The following is a 26,167-nucleotide window of genomic DNA, read 5'->3' on the forward strand; positions in this document are numbered from 1 at the left end:
CAAGAGTACTGGGTTAAAAACTGTATTTGAAATTGGGTTGGGTTGAAACAACCAAGCATTTTTTAGAGTTGGGTTCCCCATCACTACTGTGGATAAAGGCAACTGATCAAATATTTTGATCACGTGATGTTGGGAGATGTTCAACACCGGATGAGTGCAATTCATCAAGTGTTTAGGATCAGTTGTGGAATTACGTTATGTCTGGTGTTTTACGCTCTCATTACCCGCACCATCTGGATTCTGCATCACACACGTTTCTGATGATTTACGGGAATCAAAGCCTCTTGAATGACTCCATGAGATAGTGTCAAGAGGAAAAATCAGCAGAGTAAAGCACACATGCGCAGAGAGACGCCTGATGCCAGAGGGTGTGAATTTATTTGGGTCTGACCTCCTCACCCCTTTCAGAGGTCAATACAAAAGGTCGAGCAGTCTTAGTAAAAGTTATTAGATAGGCTTAGGGGTTTCTCAATGTTAAAATGTTTTAGTATTAATGAACGTTAGATTACAAGAGCGTACTTGATAAAAAATAGATGTTACAGAAATCACGCTAGTGTCCCTTATCGCACACGTTCATCGTGGAGACATCTGTTTGACATCTACAAGACGTATATTTAGAGCGTTTGCTCATCTGTGATGCATCTGTAGGACGTTTCCTATCAGATGTCTAATAGACGTTTAGAAGATGTTTATGATTTAGAATGAATGTAAAACTGACATCTTAAAGACGTCTGTCACATGTTTAAAATTCTTCTTAGAGGAGAAATTAACCCCCCTAAAAGTTAAATTCGCTTACTTCCAGACCCCCGACCACACACAGCGACTTCTAGTCTGCGCATGTGCTAAAGATCATAACTGTTGGAACTTATATCGTCTTTGCTCGTCAAATCCTCTTTTGTAAATCGTGTATTGGCAAAAGCCCTTGCTAAATAATTGCATGAATATCAAACAAATGCTGACTGCCACTATGCCTGATGCTAGACCCCGAGCACCGATTGGATGTGTTGCTGCTAAGACTACATGTTTATGGCATCATTGGCGCGCGCAACCGACTCGATGCCACACACTGCTCATATGTAGCCCATAAATGGTGCACGCGACCCCGAAACGCCGCGCGCTTAAAATGCACCGAAACGCTGTCTACGTGTGTGTCTAACTAGGTTTAGAAACAGAGCCTCGTTTTCAAATGCACTTTGTGTCTGGAGTTGTGTGTGTGTCAGGGGCACGGTCGAGTTTCTCACCTCGGCTCTCTCTCTCTCTCTCTCAGCGCGCGCGTGTGTGTGTGGCAGTGTGTGTGTGTCTCAGGAGCGGAACTGACCGCTGCTGCATCTGTGAGTTTCATTCAGCATCAGACGACAGGACTAAATGACACTCGATCTGGAGTGTCGATCTGGAGTGGAGTGGAATTCCTCAGATCTGTGCTTGAATGAGGTTTCGCGCTTCAGACGGGATTCAGAGATTCAGGTGAGTCCTCGGACAGCTGGAGCATCTGCATCATGCACAATGCACTTGTAAATGGAGAAATACGTGGTGTCTATAGCTATGCATGTGTTCAGTTACAAATCACACTCAGTGCATTAATTACTTTATGTAAAGTTACCCTGGTAACTGTAGTTTCCCCCCAAAATCTTATTTACTAGTAAAAAAAAATAATGCTTTTACACTGTATACATTTTTATGAATTGATTTACTTCAGTGGCTACTATGGGCTTGAATAATGAATCTCAGATGGCTTGATTTAAAACACTGTTATTATGCAAACTGTTTAATTGCTTTTAATTGACCACCAATTAATAAGTTAAAGCAGTGATGCTTTTCATATTAGCTGGTGTGGTGTTGAATAATCTGATTCTTTTAATTAGAGAATAATGAGGGTTCTGTGCACTGGGCAATTACAGTCTAAACTCTCTCTGTTTTTTAATGGTGATTTAACAGTGCATCCCAAAGTGTTTCGTTCCCGGTCCGTGACAGATGCCAAGCCAAGCAACTCCTCACGAGACAGCGTCGAGATTTCTGCTTCCCCTGATGGACGTTTGTGTGGATTCCTGTGATTTTATTGCAGTGAAGCCCCTCTCTGGTTTTCCCCGGGGTCACAGATGAACTGTAGAGTTAAACTTTGGGATAAACATTTACGCCAGCTCAGTTTACTGATCCTGCCCTGATCCGGCCCTCAAGAAAAGGTAAAAAATCAGACGTTTCAGAGCTGTCGAAATGAAAAGCACCTGATTCTTGACCTACTTAACACATCCCAGCTCTCTCTTCCAGCACTATATATATTTAAAGAAATAGCCCCCCCCCCCCACATTCTATCAAATGTACCTTATGTCCTTTGAAACCGGTATGAGATGATAAATTCTGTGAAACACAAAAGATGTTTAACTTTTTTTTCATGCAATGAAAGCAGACAGCCTGTCAATCCACAAAAAGTCTCCATATTCCATATTCCGAGTCATATGAAGCTTTATGTGAAGAACAGACTAATATGTAAGTCATGTTTTCACTGAAACCCCACATCTTTATTAGCACTGATGGTTCCATAAAGAATCTTTAACATCCATGAACATTCCATAAAAGGTTCTTTATAGTTGAGTGTTCTTCAGATTATTAAAATGTCCTTCACATTTAGAACAAAAGAAAACAGTTCTTTAAACAATGATTCACTGAGAGGTTCTTCACAGAACCAAAGATGGTTCTTCTATGGCACCACTGCAAAACACCAACCTTTACTTTCTAGAGTGTACTTGGATTTGCACTGCGTTTTCAAAAAAAGATGTCAATTATATTGAACACAATTGCTTCTCCAATTTTATGAGATCGTCATGATGTAAAGGATGGAATTTTATAACAAAAGTTATTATATGTTAGATAGAATAGAATATTTAAGACGCTTTAGGTTCAGGTGTTCCACAAACAAAGCCGTCATTTGATTTTAGGAAACTTGGATTGTAGTGCACTGGTCATATGTACTACTTTATGATATTTTTATTGTCCATTTTGGAGACTGGTCACTGTATGCTTTCATTGTATTGCAAAGAGCAGGTTGAACATCTTTTGTGTTCCATTGAAGGAAGAAATTCCCACGACATGAAGGTGAGACAAAATGTAGAGTGAACTCTTTCTTTATTTCATAGTATATTTTACTTCTTTATTTACTGTAGCATTTATCATGCACTTTTGTGATGATGCACTGTATGCATATAATTTAGCGTCACATTTTAGCATTATTGCACTCTCTTCCTGCATTTTAAGACATAATTGGAGCGTATTTTCAGCACCGGGCAACATTAGAGCAAATTCAGTGAAAGGTTTGGATCTGACACAGTATTGGCTCAGTCCACCTGAGCAGCTAAAGTCAACACAGCCTATATTTCACTCTCCTCCTCTTCCAGCACAGGAAGCTTCATCTGTGTGTGTGTGTGTGTGTGTGTGTGTGTATGCATGCACATGACTCCCTTTCACTTTTGTTGCCAACAGAAAAGTCCCTCCTATAAGTTTAACTGATTTACTGGATTTGCATTCAAAAAGAGTCATTTCAGGAGTTTAGCTTGATTTTTTTTTTTGATGAAAGAGTTTAATGTACAATTAAAGCAACTTTCAGATTTCAAAACATCTTTTTTAATTGTTGCAAACTTCCACAGCCTTCTGAATTCAGACAGATTAGATTAGATTATGCATTGATGAATTGCACTCATGCATATTGCATAACATAAAGAGTAAAATGTGAAAACACATACCATGTTTTACCACTAAATTACTGCTTTTGGTGCAAAGAAACTACTAATATTTAAGTGGATCTTAGGTTAATATATATATATATATATATGCGTGTGTGTGTGTGTGTGTGTGTATGTGTGAGTCATCCATTGCTCCTCTAGTATGTGTCTTGTCTGTCTGTTTATGCATGTGTTTTTAAGCATGTCAAGAGGTCAGGGGTCATAAAATAGCAGGTGACAGCTGTAAAAGTGTAATTGGGGGAGTGTGTGTGCTTGAAGTTATTCTGTGCCATGCAACTCCTGTGGTGTAACTTTTGGGGTGTTCCTAAACACACACACACACACACACACACACACACACACACACACAGAGTTTGTCCAGTCAGAGAGCGGTGTTAAATGATTCAATCTGTTGTAGCCTTGGCACCTTACGACTTTGTACGTGTGTATATGTGTGTGTGCGAGCGAGTGTGTTTGCCAGTGTTTGAACACTTCATAAAATGATTTGTGGTTTCCCTCCTGAGTTCAAAGCCGGTGATGCCTAGTGCTGAAATATTTGTTGTGAAATGGAAAAAGATGTGCACTTATGTGTGAGATTGTGAAAGTTTGTGAAACCCCATGCATTAAAACCCCACAAACACATTTGCATATCTAAATGATGACTTCTCGTATAAAACAAATGATAGTAAATACAGACCAACCAAAGCTGTCTTTATTGTCTTTATTTATGCATCTTTTTTTTTTTATCTTAAAGGATGTTTCTAAAAAAAGTTTTTTCCCTATTAGTTTTAGTGAACGTCTGGCCGCATTTCTGTCCCCAAAGTAAAATTACAGAGCTGTGATGCAACACATGATGCATTACTGCACAGATTCTCAAATATCTTCAATTATTTTCAAATCAGCAATCAATGCATGACCCGGTCATCATGTGTATTTTTCTGTGAGTGTGAGTGTGTGTGTGGTTAAGATCAGGTTTTGCTGTTTTAGCGAGGGCTGGGTTTGGTCCGTGTGTGTGAGGGAAGGGTCTGGTCGCAGTGGCTGCATTCTTTCACCAGGCGCTTTTCTTTCCACTCGCACATTTGTAGTCATGCATTTAACTTGTCAGCTTGCTCTATGTGACTTTTTAATCAGTTTTAACCATCGAAAAACTTCCAAAGCATGAATGGTTCCTCAAATCATGCGTGTTGTTGAGAAGAGTGTGCTGCTACATTACGTTAGGTATCAGATGCACCATTTTCACCTGCTGGACCAGAAAACAAGTGGAGTAAAAAACAGACCTGAGATGATGGAGAGAAATGTAAAGTGCAGAAATCTGTAGTTATCAACACTTCTTGATGAATTCTGTGTCATGAGACACACACACACACACACACTGTATACACAATGGAGAAACTATGCTTTCCTTATTTAGTCGTTCTGTAAGAGATGTCCATTCTCCATTCTTTCTAGAGAAAGAGACTTCGTCTGACAGCACGAGGGTCAAATAATGAGCTCAATTCTCTGTTTGGTGTTTGATGATGTGTGACTCAAGAGGTGTGTGTGTGTGTGTGTGTATGTGTGTGAGAAAAAGAGAGAGTTTGGTAGAATGTGAAAGAAACCAATAAAAAAAAAAGACCATTCAGAGCTAGTTTTGTCTTTATATAAAACATACGCTTTACAATTTTCTTCGAAAACACAGGCTTTGTAGCTTCATAATGCTGGAAAAAAGGACACAAAAGCACCATAAAATCTCATATAATCATAGCGTTGTTATAGATTCAGTTAAATGAATGGATTTGTGAACTGAATCAACTGAATCATTGGAAAGATTTGACTCAAACGAATGATTCGATCATGAATCTGAAATATCGGATTTTCAGTACATGCATCCCATTTCTATTTGTTCCACAAGGAAGCTTCTGTGTGCTTTTTGATGCTGGACAGCTTCATTGGAATTGCATGGGACGAGCATAATGTAGTAACGGCATCTGAGCCAATTCCTAATCTATTCTTCATCCCAGTAATAACACTTAATTCATCTGGCTTGCACTGTTTTTATCAAATGTATAAGTTGCGTCTTGCATGCTTTTATTGACTCTATTTTTGAGGGTCCATCTGAACCGTTGCGAAGGGGCCCGAGCAGAAAGAGTCGCATTGATATTCACATCACACACACGCAGTGACAGGTCCTAAGAGAGGAGTTTTACACTGGTTTCATGGTTCATTGCTCTTTGTAATGCTGTAGAAGTGTGATTCGGCTCAGATACACACTAATGTCAAACTGTTTCTCATTAACTGATCTCATCAGATTCCCTCCCGGCTGATCATATGCACGGATCCGAGCATCAGGAGAGTTTGAGAGTTGTATTCATTCGGTGTCTGTCTGGAACATGGCACATCGGATGGGGAACGGACTGTGACCGCTGATTCCTCCAGCGGTAGAGGTACAGAAGTACACTTTTCTGCTTTATGAGTTTAGAAAAGTGCAGTGTGCACAATATTATATTAAATGTTCTTATTCAAATCCCCTGGCTTCCAACGGCCCAGACTCTCCAAGAAAACACGAAGAACCTCAGCAAGACAAAATTAACCCATCAAATAACAGCAGCATGCATGGCTTTCCTAAAATGACTGAAACGTCTATAAATGAGCATTTCTAAACACACTTGTACAGTCATCACTATTATTGTTGCTCATTCCTCATGCTCATTACAGTGAAGTGTAGAAATGATTGCAAAACGTTTCAGCTGCAAAGTATTTAAAACATACCAAACAACTTAAATATAAAGTACTGTAGATACATATATTTAGCATTATTTATAAGAGTTCACAGATGTCCCTTTTTAGTGTAGTATTAGATTTAGTTCTGCGAGTTTATCAATAACTACAAACCAACATTTGGTCCAAAACTATCTTGCTCCTATTGAGTGACAGTTGAATTTAGACTGAAACTCTGTTTGTATTTAAATAAATTGTATTAATTTTTAAGTTAATTTTATTTCTTACACATTGATTTTTTAAATGTATTTATTTTATTTTTATTGTAAATGTAAATTTTATTTATTTTTAAATTTAGTTTATATATGTATATATAAACCACTTTTCATGGACTATTTATTTTTTTTTTTTGGCCTTTTTTTTTTTTTTTACCTTATTTTCTTCAGTGCACTTCATTTGCATTATGGTGTCATTGCGGTAACATCATTTTTTGGACTCTTTGAAGTACCTTAGACCAGTGTTTCCCAACCTTTTTTTAGTCGTGGCACACTTTGGAAATGTTAACAAATTTGTGGCACCCTACAAAATTTATTTTGTCACAATACTTGAATTTCTAACTTCAGTTTGATACCTTGAAAAGTATAGATATTCGGTACAGCAGGGAAGAAGTGCAGAATATACTGTAATACAGATATTTTTGTGCATCAATGGTACCAACCTGTAGGCAAATTTCTAATGAAGAGACCAATTTATAAGACAGGTTTATATGTAGGCTTTTATTTGAACATTGTTTAAGTACCATTATAACTAGCTATCCCACACATTTTTGATCTTTCAGTGTATTTTAGATTTTACAGTGCGGTAATTTTGTTGCATTAGCACAAGATACAGTAGCTTGATTTCAAACTTTGAATTGAATAAAAAAATGACACTGTTCTACATACTCTAGATGTTTTCTGTCGGCTCGATTTTTAAGTAGACTTTGTGGTTCTGATGAGCATGAATGGTATAAATATAGTTTTATGATGTATAAATATAATTGACATTTTGTGCCTTTGCATTTCCAGACACCACTTCCGAGAATTGCTCCTGTGAAAGTCGTCTATCCACTGGACTTTTTCTGTCCGAGTCGTCTTACCAAGATAAAACACATGCTCCAGTCTGAAGAGACTTTACGGACATATTTGTTTATTTGACTTCCCCCTCTCTCAACCCATCTATCTGGATACATTCCTTCCCTTCCCCATCCCAGATTCATCATTCTCTCCCGTGACATCATGAGAAGTTCTTGGAACATTATTTCTCTGGTTACTCTGTTTCATACTCTTCCCTGGGCCTCCAGTCACAGTCCGAACCCATTCGCCGGGCCTGAAGTGACACCGACGGACCCTTGCTATGACGAGACGGGCGATGCCCGCCGATGTGTCCCAGAGTTCATCAATGCAGCGTTCGGCCAAGAGGTCATTGTGTCGAGCGCATGCGGCCAGCCACCGTCTCGCTCCTGCAGTATAGTGGAACGCGACGACCGTCCCGCGGTGCGCACGTGTCAGGTCTGTGACGCATCGGACCCTCGCCACGCCCACCCTGCCTCCTACCTCACCGACATAAGCTCCGCCCACAACCTCACCTGCTGGCAGTCGGAGAACTTGCAGGGCTCGCCGCTCAACGTCACGCTCACGCTGTCGCTCGGGAAGAAGTTTGAGATCACGTACATCAGCCTTCAGTTCTGTTCCCCACGGCCCGAATCGCTGGCCATCTATAAAAGCATGGATTACGGTCGCACTTGGTCGCCTTACCAGTTCTACTCGTCTCAGTGCCGTCGCATGTACAACCGACCCAACAAAGCAACGATCACTAAGCAGAACGAGCAGGAAGCTTTATGCACGGATGGACACACCGATCTCTACCCGCTTTCCGGCGGCCTTATTGCTTTTAGTACACTGGACGGTCGCCCTTCGGGGAAGGATTTCGACTCAAGCCCTGTTCTGCAAGACTGGGTGACAGTCACAGATATTCGAGTGGTCTTCAGTCGCCCACAGCACTCTAGAGCTTTGCCCATGTCGGGACGCGAGACCAAAGACCCTCTCGGGTCTCCTGGAACCCTGCCTACTTATTACTACGCGGTTGGTGACTTCCAAGTGGGCGGGAGGTGTAAATGTAACGGCCACGCCTCCAGGTGCACGCGAGAGAGGGATGGGAAACTGGTGTGTGAATGCAAACACAACACAGAGGGTCCGGAGTGTGACCGCTGCAAACCGTTTCACTACGACCGGCCCTGGCAACGCGCGACAGCGAAAGAAGCCAACGAGTGCTTGCGTAAGTTGCACACAGACTGGTGTGTTCTTTTTAAAACGTGCTAGTTGTTCACTGTTTGTTAGCTTTACTTGCAACTTGTACCAGTGCAAAACACAAATTCGAATTAGATTTACGTTTGCGACTGATCTTATTGCATATGCATTTATAAAAGTCAGACACAAAATTTATGGGAGGAGAGTATTTAAATGCATCACACAATGTGATTTATTAATGTTTGCGGTTGTCATTAAATTGGTATTCGTGCTATTATTTAACTCCCAAAAAAGCATGTCTTAACCCTGTTAGTGCTGTTGCTCATTCGCGCTGCTCTTGGTAAATTAATTTGATCGTTATGGAAATTTGCTGGCTGTTGAATTTGCAGATTGTCAGTAGATCACCTGTTGAACTTTCCAATGGCATCAGCACTTTTATGAGTTTGTGGTCTTACGCTAATTTGTCCTGTTTAGTAAATCTGGCCCCTAGTGAGCTGCCTTGCTGAGTACATAGCTATCCTAAAGGCTCCATATCACAATAAGGATAACCACACTTATTAAGTTTTAATACTCGTTCCTATTGTATGACAGCTAAAACGATAATGACACAGAGGAACGATTGAAAACGACTTTTCAAGTTGATAAAAACACTGACTCAAGAGCTTGAGCATTTAAAGTGGCAAGAGGCAAAACAGCAGTGCGTGCTTATAATGAACAGAATATTATCATGCATTGGTGCTGACGCTAATGTTGTCATCATATCGTCATACATTCTTAGTTTGAAGGACCTTAATTGACAATGATTTGGACTATTCTTCATCTGCAGCTTTGCAAAATTTCTACCATCAAACTCAATTGCGAATCATTTTTGCTAAACTATTGATGAAAGTTCACAACACACACACGTCTTGCGTAAAATAGGCTGAATTTTGTATTACAATTCAGTATTGAATGAAATGTTATGCTTAATATCAGCAAATGTCACTGGGCCAACCAAATTACCAACCAAAAAACTGTGGAACTGCTGTATGTTTATATTTAACATTTTTCTCGAGCGGTCCGCCATATTGAGTGCACTTTTCACTGGAGTTTGTTGCAGTGTATTCTGGAATTGGTCTTTCTGTGTAAGTCAAAATAAAGCGTCGATATTTATGCTGTCTAGGTAGGCAGCTCACTACATTTTAAAACAGAGCTACAGTGTGATGTTACGAAATGATCTCTTGGCAGAAACGTGAAGGTTAATTCTCATCGCATCTTACATCTGAATTTGATTATTGAGCTTGACTTCGGCTGTATCGGTATTAATGCTGGATACATTCTGTTGAACGCATACAGACTGACACACAAGTGTCTGTATAGCAGTTATGTTAATCTTAGCATAAACTTCTTCTCATAGACCATGTCTGAAAAGCCCACGCTCAGAGCTGAACTCAGTGACAGCAGTGTGAGAGTATAGGGCTATTTCACACACGTGCGAAAGCAGCGTTTATTTATTTTGGCGGCTATATTAACACTGAATTCACACCGATGCTGAAGCAGAGCAGTGCCGCGGAGCAGAAACAAAAGTGTGAGTGTATTTTTGATGGGCATGGTGCACTAAACTGTGCAGAAAATGTTTAAAATGCACCTATAAATTATATTTAAAATTTAAAAAAAAAAAAATCACCTACTGTATTTATCAGCACAGACTTTTTGCAATGTAGGGTTTTGTAAAGCAGCACAAACTCTTTCTGTTCAGTGAATCTGACGCAGTAGTTACAGTTTTGTTTAGTTTAGTGTTGAAAGTTTATCTCTAACTACAAACCAACATTTGGTCAAAAACGATATAACCCATATAGAGTTACAGCTTAATTTAAGCTAAAATGTAACTACACATTCTGGGAAATGTACTGTTTTCTTTTATTTTATGAAATTAATATTTTTTAAACGGCTTATATAACTTTTATTTTATCTCCTAAAGTTACATTATACAATAGGTGAAAAAAAAATAATAATAAAAAAAAAATAATAATAATATATATATATATATTATATATATATATATATATATATATATATATATTAATTTATATTATATATATATAATTATATGATAAATATATATAATTTTGCATGTACTTGATGGCTACTGCACACTGTCTCTTTAAAGTACCTCGGAACCATGAAGTAACCTGTAACATAGTAAAAATTAAAGATAAAAATAGTAAAATTAAAAATCTGATACCATTAATGCATCAGTTATAACACAGTAGTTTATATAAGGATTCTAGCAACTGTCTGTAGATATACAGCTGCAGATATTCATCTTATCTTATCTATAATTGCCGAATGGTGTAAATGTATTAATCTTTTTTGTCAGGAGAGATATATTGGTTTCAAAAGCTCCAGTTGGACAGTCCTGACACTCCATTAGTTTCACTAATGTCTCTCATAAATCTCTCTGCCTCGTCTAATTCTTCCTGTCTTTTTTCCCGTGTGCTTCTTTGAACACAGAGTGTGAGAGTTTGCAGATAGTTTATCTTTCGTTCTCTTATTGAAATGCAGAATGTGATTGGCTTTGCGGTTGCTGGTGTGTACTACAGTAAGTGCTTAAAAGTGTGTTGATTTGCAGTTACTAAATATTAAAGTGTATGTGTGTATACGTATGCCAGTCATGGCCACCTGCACAGGACACTGAATAAATCAGTGCTAACCATATCCACGCACACACACAAGCCCAGTTTTACTGCCTGAGATTTCCGATACGTCACAAACCAAAACATGCTGCTTTCAAGAATTAGAAAAAAACGGAAAACGCCACACAAAGCGTTAATGATTTAAAGCTGTGACGCTGTAGAGAAACCCTGTAGAGATGTGTTTATCTTCATTTTTATTTGTTAGTCTGCCAACGATCGTGTGTCTTGGAACTAGCTTGTCGTTTGGTTTCTTTGCGTGCTACGATTCAAAGGGATTGCATTTGTCAAAGAACTTTGTGCTCTTGTAAAACCAAAGCCATCTAGAAATTTGCACTGGATTTCTATTATTTCCTGTTCACTCCAGCAGTTTCTAAACCGTCTGAAAGATGCCTGTAAACCAAAAACACTAAACGCCACCTTTTCTGTTTGGCTCGTCTAAACACATGTAACCATTTAAGTAAATTAATAAATAAAAGCACTCTCAGCACCCTATTCCTCCATTTTATGTGAGCGTAAGTATCATGACATTTCAAAAACAAATATGAAGCATATAAAATACAGCGTTTAGTCAGAGATCTCCAGCTTGAAATAGCAGCGCGTGTCTGTAACTCATCAACATCTCGAGTTAAAGTCCTGTGCCAAACCTTCAGAGAAGAAACTTCCAGCTGTCGCCTGTTTCTGGGAGTTTCGAGGTGAGTCACTCTTCAGCAAGTGAAATGCCTGTTTAGTTGAATAGAAGTTTAAAAGATTAAAAACATGTCTGCCAAAGGCCGAGATCGACTTGATTAATCAAACATTTTCCTGTGTTTTTGTTGTTGGTTGTTGTGAATCACCATCCTGTTTTGTTTTTGAAGGGCTTTCCAACGAACCCGCCGTGATTCGTACAGTGTTCTGGAGATTGTTACTCATTTCACTGACATTTGTTTTGTTTGTTCATTTTTTTGTCCTTTTTCTCCTCCTATGGCGACCGGAAGATTTTTGTGAATTGGTTCGTTCAGACATTTCATGTAGATCACTTTTTGTAAACCTCTTGAATAACATGAACACTTTTGTTCAGATGATCACCCGAATGAACCGATTCACTAAAATGAATGGGATTAACTGATTCATTTGAGGCCCTGCATACGTATATATGAAGATTTCTACTGAGCATTAAACAAAACAAGTACAACTACTAAAAGATGACACACTATACTAGAAAGCACAACATATTAGTTGTATTTAATGTAAAATGATTTGTGTAATGCTCTCACCCTAATAAAGATTCTTATTGTTTTTGTGCCAAATAAATACAGTGGTGTGTGTGCAAAACATAAAATTATTAACCATTTAAAGAAAGTAGCTGTTTCTTTTCAAGTAGCTTGTTTGTAATTTAAATGATGAGTAGCTCGACTAGCTACAGTTTCAAAGTCGCTTCACTGCCAAACTTGTGTTATAACTTTTTCCAATTTTCCTAATTCTCTTGGAATCCAGAATCACTTTTCTCTCACAGGCAGAAAACAAAAGGTCTGAACGGAGACGTGAGACTTCACGACTCTTTCATGTGTGAACAATCTACGCAACAGGAAGCGTCTAATCAATTAAAAACACCTGTGCACCAAATGTTCTGATATTTATGCTCACATAAAACCTGGGATGGAATTTTAAATGAGCTGTTATTCCTAGTTGATAAAACATATGCGTGTTAAAACGTACAGGTGATGTTCTGTGCATGGTGTTATTCTACAGTTTTGGTGGTTTTTTATTAGCGGCGTACACTGAGACAAGCATCACTTACCCAATTTACCCAAAAATGAAATTTAGTCATCATTTACTCACCCTCAAGTTGTTCCAAACCAGTATGAACTGATTTGATCTGCTAAACTCAAAAGAAGACACTTTGAAGATGGTCCCCATTGACTTCCACAATATTTTTTTTTTCTCAATACTATGGAAGTCAATGGGGACCAGCAAATTGATTTCAGTGTCATTTTTTTTCAAAATTGAGATTTATACATAATCTGCAAGCTGAATAAATAAGTTTCCATTAATGTATGGTTTATTAGGATCTGACAATGTTTGGTTCAGATCTGTAATCTGAGGGAACAAAAAAAAAAAAAAAATCTAAATACTGTGAAAATCACATTTAAAGTTATCCAAAATGAATTCTTAGCAATGCATATTACTAATCAAAATTACGTTTTGATATATTAACGGTAGGAAATCTACAAATTATCTTCATGGAACATGATCTTTACCTAATATCCTAATGATATTTGGCATAAAAGAAACATTTATAATTTTTACCCATACAATGTTTTATTGGATATTGCTACAAATATACCCCGGAGACTTAAGACTGCTTTTGTGCTCCAGGGTCACATATGTGTTTTTAGATGTAGTTCTGTGCATACATGTAGTGCACGCTCCATCAAACTAAAGTTTCTGCTCTGCATAAATGAATTTGGAGCTCTGGGTTTGCTCTAACCTCAGGTTATTAGGTTTGAGAGCTTTCAGCTGTGTTTGGAAAGCTCTTGTAATAGAGGAAGGGTGCCATTGAGAAAGACCATTGGAACAGCTTTAGATTAAGCATCACGCTTTATGCACAAACTCAGCGCTGAGAGATAACAGCAAACCTGCTGGATACACCCGAGTAGGTGTTCACATATAGACTGTATGCTGTAATAATTCAGTCTCTGTCTTGTGTGTATTTGAATGTGTAGTGCTTTTTTTGTCACATGTTTGGAATTTCATTTGGAGAAATGCACACACCCTTACAACCCTCACAATCACACACATCGTCTGCAGATGTTTATCGAGCTGAATTTTGCTGTAATCTCACCCTGTTGACTTTAGCCCTGAACCCCCCCGAAATTACACCCCTTTCCATGATCCCCGTCACACACACACACACACACACACACACACACACACACACACACACACACTCAAACAGAGCAGCAGATGGTGTGTGTGAGGGAATGGCCCGAGCAGGTTTCATTAACCACAGAATTCCACACAAATTGGCCCTGTAATAACACACACACACACACACACACACACACACACACACAAAAAGAGGAAAATTTAAACACTGAAATGAAACAGGTAGGCAATTCAAAGATAAACCCTTTTACTTTTTATGGCAGATATTTGAATAAAATATTATATAATGTATATATATATATATAAAATTCAGGATAAAGAGTGTTAATTCAGGATATTTGGGATTTTTTTACTCTCTATTGTAAAAACTGTTCCAGTTTACCTGACATATTTCTTTATTTAATCATATAATAAATCATATATGCAAATCTATAATTTTGTCCCATTATATGTTATTTATTTTATTATAAAATATTATGTATCAAAATTGTGTTTTTATTTTACTGGTTTTATTGATGTGGATATGGTATTTTATTTATTTTTTTTATTTTTTTCATCTTGGAATAACTCTGATTCTGAAAAAACATTCCTTTTTGGTTCATTTTACGCAAAATTAAAACCACTGTCCGACACTCTGAAAACTCATTGAAATACATCAAGTTAAAGAAGTAAAATGGGTTGCAAACTCTCTTTGTTGTTGACTTAAAAAGTAAAGGTTCAGTATATATAAATAAGCTTTTTCTAGACTGTATAGAGTTCTTGAATTGCTGTATGTGTCTTTGGGGATTAATAATGGGGACTCAAATCTATAACATGTTCACTTTTTAATTTAATTTCTTTATAGCATGTCATTGTAACCTGCACGCGCGGCGCTGTCGCTTTAACATGGAGTTGTATAAGCTCTCGGGCCGTAAGAGCGGAGGAGTGTGTATGAACTGCAGACACAATACCGCCGGACGCCACTGCCATTACTGCAAAGAGGGATTCTACAGAGATATGGACAAACCCATCACACACCGCCGAGCCTGCAAAGGTACGACACTCCTTATCTTTTACTGTTACATCTACAGTTAATATCAGATATTTATGGAAGCCTGTTTTCATCTCACAATTCTGACTTTTTTCTCGTAAAATTTCGTGATATAAACAATTCTAAAAATAAACAAAGTCAGAATTGCGAGATATAAATGATTGTGAGAAAAAGAGTTAAGCCCGTAATTCTGAGAAACAAAGTCAGAATGGCTAGATAAAAACGATTGCAAGAAAAAAGATTTAAAATCGTAATTTTGAGAAAAAAGTCAGAATTGCGAGACATAAATGATTGCGAGAAAAACATTTAAAATTGTAATTTTCCGAAGTCCGAAGTCACGATTGCGTGAAAAATATTTAAACTCAGAATGGCTAAGTATAAACTCGCAATTCTGAGAAATAAAGTCAAAATAGTGAAAAATTAATGATTGCGAGAAAAAATATTTAAACTCATAATAAAAGTCAGAATTCTGAGAAAAATAAAGTCGGAATTGCAAGAAAATTTTGAGAGAAAGAATTAAACCCGTAATTCTGAGAAAAAAAGTCAGTATGGGTAGATATAAATGATTGCGAGAAAAAGATTTAAAATCGTTATTTAAAAAAAAAAGTCAGAAGTCAGAATTGCGAGATATAAATGATTGCGAGAAAAAAGATTTGAAATCGTAATTTTGAAAAAAAAAGTCTGAAGGCACGATTGCGAGAAAAATATTTATACTCAGAATGGCTAAGTATAAACTCGCAACTCTTTAAAGACTTTATTAAATATAAATATACTTTATTATATTTAAAACTTTAAAGACTATTTAAATATGAAGTCTGTAGTTCTGCGTGTGAAATTATTAAAGTCTTTTGAAATAAATTGATTAGACATGCTTTTTGATTATTTAAAATTCAATAAAATCATTTAAAAGCAATCTAAAATTACAGAAAACATACAATTTGGGAAAAATAATAAAAATAGATTTCTTAGGGCCCTAAAATTTTAATTTTTGTTGAACTTTTAATAAATTGGTGTGAAATTTTAGCACTGAGATGTAATTACTAACATTAAACCGTAATTCGGAAAACATAAAGCAAAAATGAATTTGGGAAATATACAAATGTAAAAGTATTCAACTTTTATTAAATTGCTGTTAAATTCTAATGAAAAACAAACGGAATCCAGAAAAATTGTGAACCAAGCCGACCACCTTAGCGACACGCATCTGACGTTTGCTTCCATAAATTGTAAAAGTCTAGTTGTTTCTGCTGCTCTGGTTTGAAATGACCTCAAGAGCATTATGTTGAGTGTGCTGGTAATGAGAACCAGTGCTGCTCTTGCATGAGTGTGTTTGTGGCTTCCTCAACCTTTTGACATTTGTACTTGAATGAATGTGTGTATGCATGTCAATCAGGTGCTCTTTTGTTGTGCTGTCAGTGTTCTTTTGATAATGCTCATGTTGAGCGCTGAGACTCTTATCAGTGTTACTGTGATACAGCACCTGAAAATTCCTTAAATTCCACCTGCACGCACACACACACACACACACACACACACACACACACACACGCACACACACATGAAGTCACAGCTCGATATCTGTTCAGCTTCACCTGCAGTTGCCACAGCTGTTCAAACCTTATCTCTCTTTCTGTGTGTGTGTGTGTGTGTTTTAAGAGTAAAAAAAATAAAAATAATAATAATATATATATATATATATATATATAAATCTATATATTTACCTAATTTATTTTTACATTTCTAATTTTTATTTAATTTAACATAACTATAAATGAAATAAAAAATAATAAAAAGCTAGACAAAATTGCAAACTGCACTGAGACATGAAGCAAATGTAAATTAATATTAATTATATTTATTTATTTGATTTGAATGTATTAATGACAATTAATTAATTAACATTTTATTTAATAATAAATGATTCTTTTATTTAATTTAATTTGTCACCATATTGTTCCAATACTTTTTTTTTCATGTTATAGTATGGATAACTTAAAAAATGGTTTTATTAAAGAATAATTAGATGTGCACACTCTTTTGACTGGAAGTGTAAGCAGCTCTGAATGGGCCGTTTTGTATTGTGCATAAAGTTGATATAGTTAATATTGTTAATATAGCATAGTGAGTGTTTGAGTATTACACAGTACATGAGAATCCTGTTTTCCATGCTGTGACTCTTTGTTTGTTGTTGTGGGAGGCTTCAGTTACTCCGTGTAATTCCTGTAATACAGTCCATACTTTAATATAATATTGAGCCATCTGACTTTAAATGAGTGTTTGTGTGTGTGTGTGTGTGTGTGTGTGTGTGTGGTTACGGGAAGTGTGTAACAGATTGAGTGTCATGGCAATGTTTACGGGTCCAGACGGGGACTAAGGCCATTATTTGGACTTCCCTTCTGCCCCGGTGCCAGAGCTGACCATCTCTCTCTCTCTCTCTCTCTCTCTCTCTCTCTCCAGCATGTGACTGCTATCCGGTGGGAGCTGCAGGCAAAACGTGTAACCAGACGACGGGTCAGTGCCCGTGTAAAGACGGGGTGACTGGCATCACATGCAACCGCTGTGCTAAAGGGTATCAGCAGAGCCGATCGCCCGTCGCCCCATGCATTAGTGAGTGACACACACACACACACACACGTTTGTTTTTGTGAAAAGTGGGTTCATCCCATAGGTGTAATGGTTTTTATTCTGTACAAACTGTATATTCTATGGTCCTACACCAACCCTACACCTAACCCTAACCCTCACAGGAAACTTTGTGCATTTTTACTTTCTCAAAAAAACTCATTCTGTATGATTTATAAGTGTTTTGAAAAATGGGGACATGGGTTATGTCCTCATAAGTCATAATAATTCATAATAATACCTCTCCTTGTAATACCTGTGTCATACCCATGTCATCACACACACACACACGCATGCACGCACGCACACACACACACACACACACACACACACACACACACACACACATATATATATATATATATGTATATATATATATATGTATAGTTTAAAAAGAGAATTGTTTGCAACTTCATTATTAGGGCCCGAGCACCGAGGTGCGAGGACCCTCTTGTATCTGCTTTGTTAGGGCCCGAGCACCGATGGTGTGAGGACCCTCTTGGAATTGCTCCGTTTATTATTATTATTATTATTATTATTATTATTATTATTATTCTTCTTCTCCAAAATGAATCGCATTTTTGAGGGCCTAAACATGCTCGAAAAGTCATGAAACTTTGCACACACCTCAGAACTGGCGAAAATTTACGTCTGATATGGGTTTCAGAAGTGGGTGTGGCAAAATGGCTCAACAGCGCCACCTATACACTTTCAACGGTGTGCGCCTCGAGCTACGTTTCATGTACATGTATGAAAATCGGTATACACATGTAACTCTCCAATACCTACAAAAAAGTCTCTTGGAGCAAAATCCGAAACCCAACAGGAAGTCGGTTATTACTAATATTATGAGCATATTTTGTGTCATTTTTGTCATTTCCATGCGTTGTATTTTAACGAACTCCTCCTAGAGATTCATTCAGATCAACACCAAATTTGGTATGCCTAATCTGAAGGCCTTTGCGATGTTAAATTGCGAAGCTTTTGAGTTTTCGTTAATGGGCGTGTCCGTGGCGGCCTGGCGAATTTCGATGATTCGCCATGAAACAGGAAGTTGCTATAACTCAGACATACAATGACCAATCTGCCCCAAACTTCACATGTTTGATGAGACTCCTGACCTGAACAGATTGACATGCCCATATTCAGTTATAGTCATAGCGCCACCTATTGGCAACAGGAAGTGACATATTTTACACTGCGATGAACTACTCCTAGAAATTTTATGACATCAATGTATTTTTTGTGGTCAGTCTAATCTAAAGCCCTGTGCGATGTTAAGTTGTGAAGATCTTGAGTTTTCGTTAAAAGGCGTGTCCATGGCGCCGTCACGAAGTTCGATGTCTCGCCATGGGAATAAAAGATGTTATAACTCAGGCATAAAATGTCCGATCTTCCCCAAACTTCATATGTGTGATAAGAGTCCTGGCCTGAACACATCTGAAGGCCAAAATTCCATCAGGTGTGGCAAAATGGCTCGATAGCGCCACCTATACACTTTCAACAGAGTGCGCCTCGAGCTATGTTTCACGTACATGTACAAAAATCGGTATACACATGTAACACACCAATACCTAAAAAAAAGTATCTTGGTACGAAATCCGAATCCCAACAGGAAGTCGGTTATTTAGAATTTTCTCTGCAATATTGGCATTGTTTTTGCCATTTTCAGGGGTTGTACTTTAACGAACTCCTCCTAGAGATTTATTCAGATCAACACCAAACCTGGTCAGTGTAATCTTAAGCCCTTTGCGATGTTAAATTGCGAAGATCTTTAGATTTCGTTAAAGGGCGTGTCCATGGTGGCCTGACAAATTTCGATGTTTCGCCATGAAAAAGGAAGTTGCTGTAACTCAGACATACAATGTCCAATCTGCCCCAAACTTCACATGTTAGATAAAACTTCTGCCCTTAACAGATCTACATGCCCACATTCAGTTATAGTCATAGCGCCACCTATTGGCAACAGGAAGTGACATGTTTTACGCTGCAACAAACTACTCCTATAATTTTTTTGAGATTAACATATATTTTGTGGTCAGTCTAATCTAAAGGCCTGTGCAATGTTAACTTTTGGAGATCTTGAGTTTTTGTTAAAGGCCGTTTCCATGGCGCCATGACAAAATTTGATGTCTTGCCACAGCAAGAGAAGTTGTTGTAACTCAAGCATAAAATGTTCAATCTTCCCCAAACTTCACATGTTCGATAAGAGTCCTGGCCTGAACACATCTGAAGGCCAATATTCCATTATAATGATAGCGCCACCTGCTGGCAACGGTAAGATTGGCACATATATGGGATATACTTTGATATATTCCACTTATATTTAGGACATTAAATGCATATTTCTCAACGTTCACCTTTTTACTAAAGCAACACGATGGCGGTGAGCCCGGGTGCGAGGGCCCGTTCATCGCTGCTTGCAGCTTTAATTTTTTATTATTATTATTCTTCTTCTTCTTCTTCTTCTTCTTCTCCCGAATGAATCGCATTTTTGAGGGCTTTAACATGCTCAAAAAGTCATGAAACTTTGCACACGCGTCAAACCTGGTGAAAATTTTCGTCTGATATAGGATTCAGAAGAGGGTGTGGCAAAATGGCTCGACAGCGCCACCTATACCAAGAAAATCAACAGCCTTCCAGCTATGTTTCACGTACATGCACGAAAATTGGCACACATATGTAACACACCAATACCTACAAAAAAGACTCTTGGAGCGAAATTCTAAACCCAACAGGAAGTCCGTTATTTTTAATATTATGAGCATATTTTGTGTAATTTTGGTCATTTCCATGTGTTGTATTTTAACGAACTCCTCCTAGAGAGTTCTTCAAATCAACACCAAATTTGGTATGCCTAATCTAAAGGCCTTTGCGATGTTAAATTGCGAAGATCCTGACTTTTCGTTGAAGGGCGTGTCCGTGGCGGCCTGGCGAATTTCGATGATTCGCCATGAAAAATGAAGTTGCTATAACTCAGACATACAATGTCCAATCTGCCTCAAACTTCACATGGTTGATAAGACTCTGGAACTGAACAGATTGACATGCCCATATTCAGTTATAGTCATAGCGCCACCTATTGGCAACAGGAAGTGTCATATTTTATGCTCCGAAGAACTACTCCTAGAAATTTTATGACATCAATGTCTTTTTTGTGGTCAGTCTAATCTAAAGGCCTGTGCAATGTTAAATTTTGAAGATCTTGAATTTTCGTTAAAGGGCGTGTCCATGGCTTCATGTCAAAGTTCGATGTCTCGCCATGGGAGTAGAAGTTGTTGTAACTCAGGCATAAAATATCAGATCTTGCCCAAACTTCACATGTTTGATAAGAGTACTGACCTGCACACATCTGGAGGCTAATATTCCATTCGGTGTGGCAAAATGGCTCGATAGCGCCACCTATACATTTTCAATGGAGTGCGCCTCGAGCTACATGTCATGTACATGTACGAAAATCGGTAAACATATGTAACACACCAATAGCTACAAAAAAGTCTCTTGGTACGAAATCCGAATCCCAACAGGAAGTCGGTTATTTTTAATTTTCCCTGCAAAATTGGTGTTGTTTTTGTCATTTTCAGGGGTTGTATTTTAACAAACTCCTCCTAGAGATTTATTCAGATCAACACCAAACTTGGTCATTGTAATCTAAAGCCCTTTGTGATGTTAAATTGCGAAGGAATTGAGGTTTTGTTAAAGGGCGTGTCCATGGCGGCCTGACAAATTTCGATGATTCGCCATGAAAAATGATGGTGCCATAACTCAGACATACAATGTCCAATCTGCCCCAAACTTCACATGTTTGATAAGACTCTTGACCTGAACAGATCTACATGCCAATATTCAGTTATAGTCATAGCGCCACCTATTGGCAACAGGAAGTGACATATTTTACACTGTGACAAACTACTCCTAGAAATTTTATGACATTAATGTCTTTTTTGTGGTCAGTCTAATCTAAAGACCTGTGTGATGTTTAGTTGTGAAGATCTTGAGTTTTTGTTAAAAGGCGTGTCCATGACGCCATGACGAAGTTCGATGTCTCGCCATGGGAATAAAAGATGTTATAACTCAGGCATAAAATGTCCGATCTTGCCCAAACTTCACATGTGTGATAAGGGTCCTGGCTTGAACACATCTGAAGGCCAATATTCCATTATAAAGATAGCGCCACCTGCTGGCAACAGGAAGATTGGCACACATATGGAATAAACTTTGATATATTATTGCACTTATGTTTATGAGTTTAAATGCATATTTCTCAACGTTCATCTTTTTACTAAAGCCACACGATGGCGGTGAGCCCGGGTGCGAGGGCCCGTTCATCGCTGCTTGCAGCTTTAATTTTTTATTGAAATGTTTAATTTTTGATGAAAAAAAGTTTTTATGGTTTTAGTTTTCGCTAATAACTAATACGTTTAGAGAGAGAGGGAGAGAGAGAGAGAGAGATTTTAACTTGAGCCAATGACAAATAAATAACTTGCCCTTTGGCAAAGCTATTTGTTTTAATTGGCTCGAGTTAAAACATATAGATGTGAATCATTACCCTAATTTTTTTTTAATTGGATGATTGAAACACTTTTTTCAGTGCATGTATAGAAGACAAAATTGCAAACTGTACTGAGTCAGGAAACAAATGTCAATTCATGTGAATTCACTTACATTTAAATTCAACTTTATATTATTTTATTTTTGGTCTAAAAAACTAATTGCATCCTGTCTGGTTGTTACACTTTGATAGACGTCATGAACTTTTAGGGATAATTTTGTCTTTGAAGGATAGCTAAGTGAACATGTGGTCTGTCAATCAAACACCTTCTCCACACCTGCACATGTAGATTTAAGTACATTCACTTTGTGGACGCTTTTATCCAATTGACTTACATTGCATTTGTGCTCTACCATTTATCACTTCATGCATTTCTTGAGAATCAAACCCATGACCTTTAGTGCTTATGTACTGTTTGAGCTACAGGAACACACACTGACATCATGCTGTACTGTGTCTTTCAGAAATCTCTGTTATAAAGCCGACGGCAGTGATCAGCACTACAGAGGAGCCTGCAGGTGTGCACACACACACACACACACACACATTCAGGACAGAGTTTAGACAGACAGAGGAACTAATGCTCTGTAACACTGCTGGAACGGGGCGGAGAACTCACAATCTGTCCTTGTCATGACTGAAAGTGAAACAGAGGTGTGTGTGTGTGTGTGTGTGTGTGTGAAAGCAGAGAAGTGAAGGAATTGTGTGCGTTTTCAACAGCTCTTCTGGGTCAATGAACACTTCACACAGTGTGCCACATAAGCACCACACACACACACACACACACTAACGTCATTTCAACTAATGCAAACACTCTAAAACACTCACAATATACTGTTGAAAACTCCAGGAAAGTTTTCCAACTAGCTTAACCAGCAAGTGGTCCTTGGTAAACCAACTTTACCAGTTGCTAGTTGCATTCTAGTTGACTAGCAATTGCTACAGTAAATATGCTAAATAGTGTAAATATACTGATCCTGTGAAAACCAGCCTGAACCAGCATAAATAGATAGATTCACTATTCTTATACATTGTTGAGTTTATGATTATATTTCTTGAGTGATTTAGACACATTTAGTGTAATCACAGGGTATTTTACTTCTAACAAACTGTACATTTAAAACTGAGTGTGTTTCCAGATTGTGACTCGTACTGTAAACCACTGAAGGGAAATCTCAAGATAAACATGAAGAAATACTGCAAAAAGGACTACGGTACAGCTCCTTTATCATTTATTCTGTGCTTTCCTTTCAGTCGCTGTTTATTTGACAAGCATGTGGTGTAACGTTCTCCTGTGTGTGTGTGTGTGTGTGTGTGTAGCTGTCCAGGTCAGTGTGTTGGACATGGAGACCGTCGGAGATTGGGCCAGATTTTCGGTCAGCCTGGTGTCTGTGTACAAGAGCCGTGGAGAGCCGCTGAAGAGAGGCGATCACGTGCTGTGGGTCCATATGAAGGATCTGGCCTGCAAATGTCCGCGGATACACATGGGCAAACGCTTCCTCATCCTGGGCACGAGCGAGGGCAGCGTGACCCCCGAACACCCGGGACTACTGGTCGACAAAAACAGCCTGGTCATTCAGTGGAGGGACATTTGGACTCGACGACTGCGCAAGTTCCAGCGCAAAGAGAAGCGAGGCAAGTGCAGCAAAGCATGATGGGATGCCAGGGGACTCTTTATTAGTGACCACTGTCCTTTGTATGCGGGAGACTGCGAACATATCTGCGTTATTCGATGTCGTCCTGTAAAGGGACGTTCTGATCACACACCACTGAATCTCACAAACACACACACGCTGCAGTTCCTCTCCAAGCCACAGTTTAATCAATCAATTATGAAATACGTCCTCAGATTACAAATGAGGGGAACGTTTCTGTCCGCATCTGGTTCGGTTCTTCTAGTCTCTGTGGCCTTCATCAGATGCTCTCTCTGGGGTTCACCACATGCTGCTCAGTTCACTTCTGAAAACCTTAAAATCTTCATCATCATCGTCATCATCGGTCTGGATCATTTCACTTTTGAAGACCTTTTTAAGCACGCTCATATCTGTGGGCTGTGTTGTGCATGTGGATTATTTGATATTGAAGGATCTAGTGCAGAATAGAGTGAATGTGTGCATTAGTGTACAGAAACATACTCAAGCGCAAGTATGCAAATGCACGAAAGCTTGGCATTGGTTTCATTGTGCATTTTTGACATGCTTTTTTGAGTTACTGTGGCAGGAACAAATGTCTGTCATTAAAGGGATATTTCACCCGAAATTTTGTCATCATTTGCTCACGTCGTTCCAAACTCAAAGTGTGTTACTCTATTCTGTGGCACGCAAGAAAACTGAGAAGGTTATTAGTGAATAATGACTTTTTAAAGGCTTCATATGGCTTTAGAAGACTTGGATTATAGTCCATAGGAGTTGCATGGAATACTATTGTGTGTTTGTTTGTGACGGCCAAAGTTTTCATATATTCTCCTTTTGTTTTCTATGGAAAATACTAATGTATGAGATATGAATGACATGAGATTTGGTGAAGAAGCTGGTAACGGTTGATTACAATTTTGGTATTCTTTTTAAAGGGATGTGTGTGTGACTCTGGTTTACAAAACCAGTCATAAGTGTAAATTTTGAGATTTTGTAAATCATCTGAAAGCTGAATGAATAAGCATGGTTTATTAGGATCAGACAATATTTGTCTGAGATGCAACTATTTGAAAATCTGGAATCTGAGGGATGCAAAAAAATCGAAATATTGAGAAAATCACCTTTGAAGTTGTCTGAATGACATTCTTAGCAATGCATATTCCTAATCAAAAAATAAGTTTTGATATATTTATGGTAGGAAATTTACAAAATATCTTCATGGAGCATGACCTTTAATTAATTTTCTAATGATTTTTGGTATAAAGGTAAAATCAATCATTTTGACCCATACAATGTTTTATTGGCTATTGCTACAAATACACCCCAGAGACTTCAGACTGCTTTTGTGCTCCAGGGTCACATATATATATCTTCTGTGATCCACAAATGAATGTTTCTCTGGAGAAAGTTACTAATCAAATAGTTCTGGTTCTCATTCATTTCCAGTGAATGGACAAAAATAGCAATGGGAACAGAAACGTTTTGGCTATCAGCTGTTACCAACATTCTTTAAAATACCTTCTTAAATGTCCCACAGAAGAAAGAAAGTCATGACAGAATTGTCATTTTTGGGTGTCATTTTAGAAATAAACACTTCAATAGTTTAACTAACCTTATCTAACTTAAGACCGAAATACACTACTCAGCTTTACACAATATGTTTAAAAATCACCTTAGAATATCAAATATGTTCCTTCTCCTCTGAAAGGATGGATTCATAGTCTAAAGCTAAACATTTGGACTTGCCGAAGTCTCAGATTTTCTGTTTTCAGGCTGTAAATTGGGTGGAAATCTGGGAAATGGTTGTGTAGTGTTTGTTTCCTCTGCCAGATTCTCTTCAAACTGTTGCTTCACCATTTCAATAGTTGATCTGAAACAGAAAACTGACTGTAGAAGCTAAAGTATTATAGCGCCCCTTGAGGCAGTGACGAGAATAGCTTCATATTGCATTCTGATGCATTTCTAAATCTAATGACATGTGTAATTGAGTGTTTGCATACTTGTGCAGAGTGCTCTGTCCTAATGTTTCTCTCTCTTCTACTACTGAATAACTCTGTTTTTATCCACCGTCTCACCGTTTTAAAATACAAG

At 38.0% G+C, this 26,167-nt stretch overlaps 1 protein-coding gene across 2 annotated transcripts; it reads left to right on the forward strand.

The window, feature by feature from the left end:
• Nucleotides 1–25,091, forward strand: LOC113092666 (netrin-3-like). 2 transcript variants are annotated; one of them, XM_026258367.1, is made up of 9 exons: nt 1–1,464; nt 1,936–2,180; nt 6,001–6,136; nt 7,478–8,726; nt 15,083–15,271; nt 17,726–17,875; nt 22,907–22,960; nt 23,582–23,656; nt 23,763–25,089. In XM_026258367.1, the coding sequence occupies exons 4-9, from the start codon at nt 7,688–7,690 to the stop codon at nt 24,095–24,097; spliced, it is 1,842 nt and encodes a 613-aa protein (XP_026114152.1). In that variant the 5' UTR covers nt 1–1,464; nt 1,936–2,180; nt 6,001–6,136; nt 7,478–7,687; the 3' UTR covers nt 24,098–25,089. The 2 variants fall into 2 exon arrangements, with proteins under 2 accessions (XP_026114152.1, XP_026114153.1); XM_026258368.1 differs by lacking the exons at nt 1–1,464; nt 1,936–2,180; nt 6,001–6,136 and adding an exon at nt 3,110–3,278 and having other exon boundaries at nt 7,785–8,726; nt 23,763–25,091.
• The last annotated feature ends 1,076 nt before the right edge of the window (nt 25,092–26,167 follow it).

The sequence above is a fragment of the Carassius auratus genome, unplaced genomic scaffold (assembly GCF_003368295.1).
Source record: "Carassius auratus strain Wakin unplaced genomic scaffold, ASM336829v1 scaf_tig00214714_1_2670353, whole genome shotgun sequence".
In the NCBI taxonomy this organism is placed as follows: domain Eukaryota; kingdom Metazoa; phylum Chordata; class Actinopteri; order Cypriniformes; family Cyprinidae; genus Carassius; species Carassius auratus.

Coding starts and splice junctions, on each gene's coding strand:
- LOC113092666 (XM_026258368.1), top strand. CDS start 3,167: ATGCACTTTTGTGATGATGCACTGTATGCATATAATTTAGCGTCACAT. Junction 17,876..22,906: donor GCCCGTCGCCCCATGCATTA/GTGAGTGACACA, acceptor TGTGTCTTTCAG/AAATCTCTGTTATAAAGCCG. Junction 22,961..23,581: donor CACTACAGAGGAGCCTGCAG/GTGTGCACACAC, acceptor GTGTGTTTCCAG/ATTGTGACTCGTACTGTAAA.